Consider the following 8,662-nt stretch of genomic DNA (forward strand, 5'->3'; position numbering starts at 1 on the left):
CTCCACACTAAACTTTTAATTGCCGTTCGAGTCACTTGCCTACCAGGCTAAGGTTAATCCCCAACAAAGGAAGCACGCAGGGCCAGAACCTGCAGTGCTGCAGCTTGTAGACAGGGGGCAACCTCTCATCTGGCACACATGTTCCCCAGCGGCTCTCCCTGACCCCCTGGCACCCCGGCCCCTGTCTTCTAGGCTGAGCCTTTGATTGTCTAGAAAGACACCTTACCAGTGTGAAGGAGGGTGGATGGAGGAAGGTGGATGGCAGAGAGAGGAGTTCAGATGGCAGAGGGCAGAAAGAGAATGAGAAAAGCTGGATGGCACAGGGAGGAAGGTGGAGGAAGGAGGGCGGATAGTGGAGGGAGGAAGATGGGTGGATGGCAAAGTGATGAGATCAGATTCCAGAAGGAGGAGAGTGGATGGTAGAGGACAGAGGGCAGAGGGAGGCAGACGGATGGCAAAGGGAAGAGGGTGAATGGAAGAGAGATGAAGTTGGAGGGAGTAGGGCAGATGATGGAGGGCAAATGTCAAGGGTGGAGGCTGAATGGAAGAGGGTGGAGAGAACAGCAAAAGCTGGATAGCAGAGGGATGAGGGAGGAGGGCAGATGGTGAAGAGAAGAGGGTGAATGGAAGAGGGATGAAAGTGGTGGGAGGAGGGCGGATGGCAGAGAATAGATGGCAAAGGGAGCAGGGGGGAGGGTGGAGGGTGGCAGACCCCACGGTCAAAGGCCTGGCCTGCCTCGGGAGGTCTGACAGCAGCTGCAGCTCAGGACTCATTAGGACAGGTCGCATTAAACACACTCACACGTACACAGACACACTCACCGCAGCCACAACACGACTCTCACACTGACGCCACCTTGGCACGGCCGCGTCTCCCACGTCTCCTGCGTCTCCCGCGTTTCCTGTGTCTCCTGTGTCTCCTGTGTCTAATTTGACAGCTTGTCAGGGTGCCACTGCCTGCCAGACGCGACACCTCCGCCTGGCGGGAGACGTGCGTTTGAAGGCGTCAGCGAGGGGGGCGGGCTGCTTTGAACGGTAGAGTTTACGCAGCGGGGCCCCCATCTCCCTTCTGCCTAACGAGGGGCGGGGCTCAGTCTGATCAGAACCCCATATTGCATCTGACGCCTGACTCCCAGTCTGCACACGGGCCAACCCACTCCAGCCATACTGGACCTGTCTGCCACCCAGAGCCTCTGGTGTCAGAGAACCCATAATGTGACAGGAGCCTCACGAGAACCTCACGACAACTGACAGCAGCAGGAAGAGCAAAGGCGGCACCGGATGGACCTAGGTGGAATCAGGCAGAATCGGGCAGAACCAGGCAGCACCCAGCCAGCCAAACCATGTAAAGAGGACAACCTGCTCCCTGGGAGACTCGAGGTCCCAAAGCCAAAAGCAGAAGCCAAACCAGGGCGCCAGAACCAACTGACCTTGACATAGAAGACAGGGGTGGGAACCTGGTCCAAGAATGGGTGCAGACACCTGGGGGCGCTCTAAGGAGATTACAGCATTCTTCTTACCGTACTGATCTCATTAACAAAGTGAGAACAGACATTGGCCCCATTCCACGTCCGTGTTTCTGCAGCGGCCATCAGCAATCAAGCGTCCTGAGAGTGACTCAGCACCACAGTGTGTACAGGAGTGCGGCTCAAATCCCATTACAACCAGCGCCATTTACCATGTACGAAAACGCAAAGAATGATACGCAGGTCTCACATAGACGGGCCAGCAAAATGTATGAAGAGCCCCAAAGGATGGTCAGGGACGTGTTTAATTGACAGGACGCTCTGAGCCGAGAGGATTACATTACATTAATGCTAAATTAACCTTGGCTGGTGAGTAGGATGGCATCCCAGCCACGCGCTGGCGGCACAGAGACCCAGGTACCGCTGGCTGCACAGGGCTGGGCCCGGGAGCTTCAATCACCATGGGCTGGGGTGGTCCGGGGGCCCACAGACTGGCCAGGTGGACCGGGTCAGACCCAGGGGCCCAGGGTGATCATGACCGATCTGACGAGTGCCATGGCCTGAATACACTGCAGGGTGAGGGAGCTAAGTGCCCACCGCTCAGCTGGACACCCGGTGGAGCCGCTGATGCCGTGAAGCGAGCCAGCAAGTGTCACCACGTGGAGAGAGTAAGATCGAGGCAGCAGGCGGGAGCGGCATGGAGCCACAGGTGCGTGTCTGTGCCAGTGCAACAGGAGCTGGCGGATGCGGCCTCCTCCACGGGCTATAATTAGCAGCACGCGTGTGAAGGAGGAATAGAGCCGCTCCTGAGGAAGCGAGCAGCTCGCATGCGGGCCAGCCGGCATCACAGCCGATGTGCACTAAGAGCGAAGCACAGCCGCGCACGTCCATTCCAGCCCCCGCAACGTGAGGCAGGCGTCTCAGACCGCGCCTAAGAATAACCAGAGCGGCGGCTTCGGGGGGGCTCCCCTCTCCTCAGCACCATCACTGTTTGGTCTCATAAAAAGTTTGTATTTTGAGTTTACATGAAGACAGCTGCTGCCGTGGCAACAAGGTCTGTCAGCTTCCCGCTCTGGGGAGGGGGCTGCCTCCACAGTTCCCGGGCTTTCCTCTGCCACCTCCTGCATCAGGTGCGTCTCCTCTGCCCCCTGCAGGCCGTAGTGGGAAATTGCACTGTGCAGATGTGTAAAAGCAGGGTTGCCACATGCATCCAGTTTCAAATTCAGTTAGATGATTTCAGAGTAAATAGATGATGTCTCCCCATCTCCCCCATCCACAGCACCATCCTCAGTGACATCCTCAGCACCATCCACAGGACCGTCTACAGTGCCATTCTTAGCACTGACCACAGCACGAGCCACAATGCCATCCCTAGCATTGTCTACAGTTCCATCCTCAGCTCCGTCCTCAGCACCAGCCACAGTGCCATCCTCAGCACTGACCAGAGCACCAGCCACAGTGCCATCCTCAGCACTGACCAGAGCACCAGCCACTGTGCCATCCTCAGCACTGACCAGAGCACCAGCCACAGTGCCATCCTCAGCACTGACCAGAGCACCAGCCACTGTGCCATCCTCAGCACCATCCACAGCGGCGTCTACAGCACCATCCACAGCACAATCCTAAGGACCATCCTCTGCACCATCCATAGCGCCATCCTCCGTGTGCTCCTACACAGCATACACAGTACCATCCTCAGCACAATCCAAATGACCATCCACAGCATCCTACATCACAATCAATGAACAAACTGCAACTTCTGGGGCTAACAAGCTGAAAGGCTACAGGCTGAAACCAGCAACTGAGTTCATGAGTGAATGACTTCAACAATGCCCCCCCCCCCCCCCCAACCTTCAGAGAGATGCTGGGAAGGCAGTGATAGAGCTGCCAGAACTGTTAATACCAATGGCAGAGCAGGAGACAGCTGTTGAAAGAAGTGGACAAATGCTGCCATCTTGTGGTGTAATCTGGCAAATCCATGTCTGGTCTGTCTGTCTATCGTCAGTGAAGAAATATTGCTTAGGCAAGCCAAAGCAACAGGATTTTCACACAAGTTTACCAGCAGAAATCTCAGCGCTCTGAGCATCTTTTCAAAAACAGGCATCACTTCATCAGTGAAATGTGAATGTGAACAGCAGTGAGTCATCAGCCTGTGATTGGTTCAGAAGGATGAGTGCCAGTGATTGGACAAGGCAGAAAGACAGGAGGGGCTCAGTTGCTGGGACATGCAGCTGAAGGGCCCCTTACTGCTTGTACATAAAACCTACTGGAAAAGTGATCTATTCATCTACTCAAGGGTGTAAGAGCAAACCCCTCCCTGATACCCTGGTCATCACTAGTTACATTCACTGTTTCCTAAAACATTTTCATCATCTTTCATGACCAACCACCGCAAGGCAAATTCAAGAACGACCCACACATGGGGTAGTAGGGCCATAACCCCAGTGCCTTGGCCCAGACAGCTGACGAGCTACATTTCCATTTCAGAACCATGTTTCTGCAGGCTAGCATGAGTAATTAGTGACAGATCCTGAGTCTGCAGCCAGCCTGCTTTACATTAGCCCCTGTAGCGTTAGCCTACTCTGCTTTAGGCTGGTAGCGTTAGCCAGCTTTGCATTAGCCCCTGTAGTGTTAGCCTACTCAGCTTTAGGCTAGGTAGCGTTAGCCTGCTTTGCATTAGCCCCTGTAGTGTTAGCCTACTCAGCTTTAGGCTACGTAGCGTTAGCCTGCTTTGTGTTAGCCCCTGTAGCATTAGCCTACTCAGCTTTAGGCTAGGTAGCATTAGCCTGCTTAGTGTTATTCTTTGTGCATCATAGGTAACGCACAGTGTTACTTAGCAAAAGCTCCACAAAAGGAGCAATGCTTCACGATCTATTCCAATGTCAAACAGGCTGCTGTGCAGCCATACAAGGAAAAAGTTAGAGTCAGTGTTAGTGCCCAAAAGGCTGTGGGTTTACATCCTGTGGCTGTGGCCACTGATACCGACTGCTGCAGGGATTCCAGACATCCATGGGAGATGTGATTTTTCTTTGTGAGGATGCTTTGAGGACCAGGAGGCTGACACACATGACATGAGAGACTAAAAACAGAGAATTAAACTCCCAGAGTCATAGAGAGTGCTCAGGGGCCCTGATCTAACACCCCCAGACCTCCTAACAAATGGTAATGTGGCAGGATGGACCCCCAGCAAATGACACATGAAGTTCCAGGGCAGACAAATGCCAACTACTCACTGTCAAATGTCAGATATGTCAGAGATGGTCATCAGAAACACGCACCAGCAGATAGGACTAGCCAAGGACCGTAAAAGGCTGCCCCTGTCTGCCTTGGGGACATGTGAGGCAGGGACCGTGTAAGTGTTTACAGCCCCCTGTGCTCTGCAAGGTGGATGCTTCCAGAGCTCCTAGCTGGCAGATGTTTGCCCAGCTGACCTACACGCATCTGTGCCCTTTTCAAAGGGTGTCCCAATCAGACCGTGCCCTCTGAAATGTCTAACAAGGTTCAAATGGTCAGTCTGAATTTCATCAGAAACAGAATCAACATTAAACCTCTGTCCCCATTCCATCTGCTTATTCATTCATGCCATTTCAAGGAGCATGGAAATTTCCAGTTTTTTTTTTTTTTTTTTTTTTTTAAAAACAATTGACCTTACAGTGGGATAATTAAAGTGCTCTTAGCATTTATCTAGGTAAAGGGCTTAGAGGATTTGGTTTAAACAGCTTCCCTCATAAAATAAAATCTGTAAGAGGCGCAGCAGTGGAATGTCACAACACTTCCTCTGCTTTTACACAAATCAGAGGAGACAGAGTCACAATTCCTAGCAAACAGCTTGAAATTTCACTCTTCCAGAAAGTGTCTCATTATGACGATGTCCGCACCATCTCTGAGTTAATGTCATTTACACTGGCCTGACCTGTGACATCGTCACCTGCTCCTCCTCCCAGCGTCGCTGCACCCCTGCCCGTTACCATAGAGAACTGCAGCCATCATCACATGCGAGACATTGGATAAAAGTCAACACACCTCATACTCCCAGATTAAAATCCAACCCGTAGCTACCCTATCTTACTATATCATGCATCTTACCATATACATATTGTTAGATATTCACTATATATTTCACATAAAAAAATGTTTGCCCCTTTGGAGCAAATGGCTCTGGAAGCCGTCTGCTTGTATTGGACCTGTGACGGTGCTTTGAAAGCTTCCCTCTTGCAGAAATGGCATTAATGCCTGTCCTGGGCCACATAGTGGCTCTTGGTGGCACTGACACCTCAGCCTCCATTCCCCGCCACCATGGTGGCAGCAGCTCTGTACCAGAGGAACTTTATTGAATAATTATTATAATAATAATTTAACCTTTATTGTCCCTCATGGGGAAATTCTTTTTACGCCTCCATCAACTTGCTCTTTGTAGAACAAGCTGTCTGCGAAGGACAGCCACCTGTTGGGGCGCCCAGGGAGCTGGGGGTTAAGGGTCTTGCTCAAGGACCCACAGACATGCTGAGGCTGGGTTTGAATCGGCGACCTTGTGATTACAAGCACACAGGCTTAGCCCACTGAGCCACACGCTGTCAGGGTTGCAACATTCAGACCTTCTCTGCTTAAATAAATTAAACTCAGGACACTGAACTTTCATGGTCCTTAAATTGCATTTATTTTAGCAAACAACAATGCAGTAAATGAATGCATTTGAGCTCTGCTGGATTGCAGCAACATGCAAAGACTCTTGACATCTTGAGGCCTGAACACACATCAGCATTTCTGCAAAGCGTTTCAGACATACACGTACAGAAAGCCAAAGCAGACCAGTGCTTGTTGAAATGGGTGATGCTTAAAATGCCAATTATTAAAAACAGACGGCATTAAACTACAATTCACATTTACACATTTATGTCCCAAAGTGCCACATGTCAGTGCACTGTGTTTCCCAGATTGAAACATGATTCGGAACATCTGCTGGAAAACCACTCAGGTAGTGCTTTGGTGGAATGCACAGGTCACACACAATGCATGCTGACACGTAAGATAACGGACGAGACCACTTAGGACGGCACAGGCGAGTGCTGCTTCTGCAGGGTACTGTCCATGTCTCCCAGGCAGCGGTGCAGGAACTCCAAGCAGCGGTTGGCATATTCCTCGGGAAAGTCCCGGAAAAGGGACACATGGTCAGGGGAGCGGAAGTCGAAGCTCTCCACTGGAAGCCCCTTCTCCTGAACGGCCTTCACCATCCTCTCGACATCCTGGTGCTGGATCACCCTGTCTGCCCGCGAGTACAGGTACAGCTGGGGCCAGGAGGACGGCCTCTCCAGCATGCTGTCGTAGTGGCTCTTGTGGATGAACTTGGTCACCGGGTAAAGCACGGAACGGATGAGGAACACCATGCAGGAGAACAGCAGCAGCAGGGTGTAGAGCACCACCACGTTGGTAGAAGGGCCCACTGAAGCCATTATTGCACGCAGACCCCCTCTTAAATTCCGGTTCCCGGGAGCGCTGTCCACCACCACGCCCACCACTCGTAGGGTGCGGAACTGTTGGTGATCACGCAGGAGCTCCGCGATGTAGCGGTACAGCATAAAGCCGCCGTTGCTAAAGATGTGGAAGAAAATGGGGTGGTTTTCCACCTCGTATTCATACAGCAATTCCAGCAGCTTGTGAGCTGTGGTGTTCAGCTCCCTGTAGCCAAAAGACTCGGAGATAAATACGGAGCGCAGGGGGGCTGTGTACCGGAATGTGATGCAACCCTGTGTGAGTAGAAAACCAGAAGTGAGCTTGCCATTGTTGCTAAACCGCGAGACGCTGCTGAATGGCGCGCACCAACCTGATCGTTGTACATGGAGCTGTACTTTGATAGATGCTTATCGCGGCACCCCGCCCATCCTAGCAGTATCACCACTGGCTCCTCGGTGCCCTTCCAGCGCTTCTCTGGAAAGAAGGTCCAAAGGATCCAGGATAACACCCACATCTCCATACATTTAAATGACACAGCTCCGTTATCTAAAATACCAACTGCTTGGGCAAATCGAAATGGCAATTAAACAAAATTATGTATTTCTGGTCCGCTGTCAAGTTCAAATAAGAAGAAATAAATGAAACGGCATCCATATCATGCGTTCACAAAGGTGCCAACGGTACCCATCACAGTTAAAATACGGTCAGCATCCGAACATCAGACTTACCAGAACCGCTTGGCTGAGGAAATACGACATTATAATTAAGACCAGGGTCGCCCATGTTCCGAGGGTTACAACAGCTGCTCTCTGGCCTTCGTGTGGCGAAAAACTATGTCATTCGAAAGAAGCTTCCGGGAATGGGGAGAGACTTTTAATTAGAAAAAAATCTTCCGGTAACACAGAGAGACTTTTAATCAGAACGAACTTCCGGCATTGCAGAAAGACTTTTATTTTGATTTAACTTCCGGTAATAGGGGAACTTTTATTTTGATTAATGGACTTCCGGTAATGTGGAGGACGTTATATTTTGGTCATAAAGCTTCCGCTGCCTATGAAGAGGACGGGGTTATTTTTTAAGCAGTTCTGCGTAAACTGTAAAAACATTTGCGAGGGAACCCAAAAGTTTTGTTTATTTATTAGCTTTCCTGTTACATTGTGCTTACTAGCGCACAGCTGGTTATGGAAGAATATTTCAGCGTGAAGTTGAAATTCTTGAACCCGCGATGGTTCAAGAATAAAGATTCACATGGTCAACATTTCTTGTTTAGCCTCTTCTGCTAAATGTAAGCCTACAACGTCTTGTAGAAAGTGGACATGATTCTCTGCTTTTCTCTGTAATCGGTGGTTTGGTGTCCTTCGTAATTTAAAATGGATTTAAGGATTTCCAAGTAACGGTTTATATGACATAATACGTTATTCTCAGACTCTGCAATTCTGGACAGTAAGAATTATCACCTGCATAATTGGCATCCAGTTAAAGCGCTCCACCATCCTGTTGCCCTGTCAGTGAAGCTGAAAGGCCTCAGTCTCCCAGACACTCAGATCTTCACTGTCACCTCATCCCTGATCACCTCCTCCAGCGGCCCATACAGGCCGAACATTTCCTTGCTCTGCTTTGCTGTCTTGATGGCCCGGAACCTCATATACCCCAGGACACTTTGGCTGCCAGAACATGTTTGGTCTTTGGAGATGGTCTTAGTCACTTTATGTCAGCTATATAAAGTTAAATTAGAAAGAAGGAAA

At 50.6% G+C, this 8,662-nt stretch overlaps 1 protein-coding gene and 1 long non-coding RNA gene across 2 annotated transcripts; one reads left to right on the forward strand and one right to left on the reverse strand.

Annotated features, from left to right (window-relative positions):
- The first annotated feature begins 1,931 nt into the window (after positions 1–1,931).
- Positions 1,932–5,028, forward strand: LOC140581544 (uncharacterized). Its single transcript, XR_011984643.1, has 2 exons — positions 1,932–2,596; positions 2,746–5,028. It is a non-coding gene; the product is annotated as an uncharacterized lncRNA (long non-coding RNA).
- A 1,071-nt stretch (positions 5,029–6,099) lies between these two features.
- On the reverse strand, positions 6,100–7,846 carry tmem53 (transmembrane protein 53). Its single transcript, XM_023815825.2, has 3 exons — positions 7,646–7,846; positions 7,288–7,391; positions 6,100–7,210 (listed from the first exon to the last, which is right to left on the reverse strand). Exons 1-3 carry the CDS (start codon positions 7,698–7,700, stop codon positions 6,512–6,514), a joined length of 858 nt encoding a protein of 285 aa, XP_023671593.2. The 5' UTR covers positions 7,701–7,846; the 3' UTR covers positions 6,100–6,511.
- Between the last annotated feature and the right edge of the window lie 816 nt (positions 7,847–8,662).

Source organism: Paramormyrops kingsleyae, chromosome 21 (genome assembly GCF_048594095.1).
Source record: "Paramormyrops kingsleyae isolate MSU_618 chromosome 21, PKINGS_0.4, whole genome shotgun sequence".
NCBI classification, from domain to species: Eukaryota; Metazoa; Chordata; class Actinopteri; order Osteoglossiformes; family Mormyridae; genus Paramormyrops; species Paramormyrops kingsleyae.

Bases quoted from the DNA above. Each gene is read 5' to 3' on its own strand.
- tmem53 (XM_023815825.2), bottom strand. From the start codon at position 7,700: ATGGGCGACCCTGGTCTTAATTATAATGTCGTATTTCCTCAGCCAAGC. The intron at 7,392-7,645 runs GTAAGTCTGATG...CCTTCTTTCCAG, and splicing joins TCCTCAGCCAAGCGGTTCTG to AGAAGCGCTGGAAGGGCACC. The intron at 7,211-7,287 runs GTTGGTGCGCGC...CTACTCACACAG, and splicing joins GCTCCATGTACAACGATCAG to GGTTGCATCACATTCCGGTA.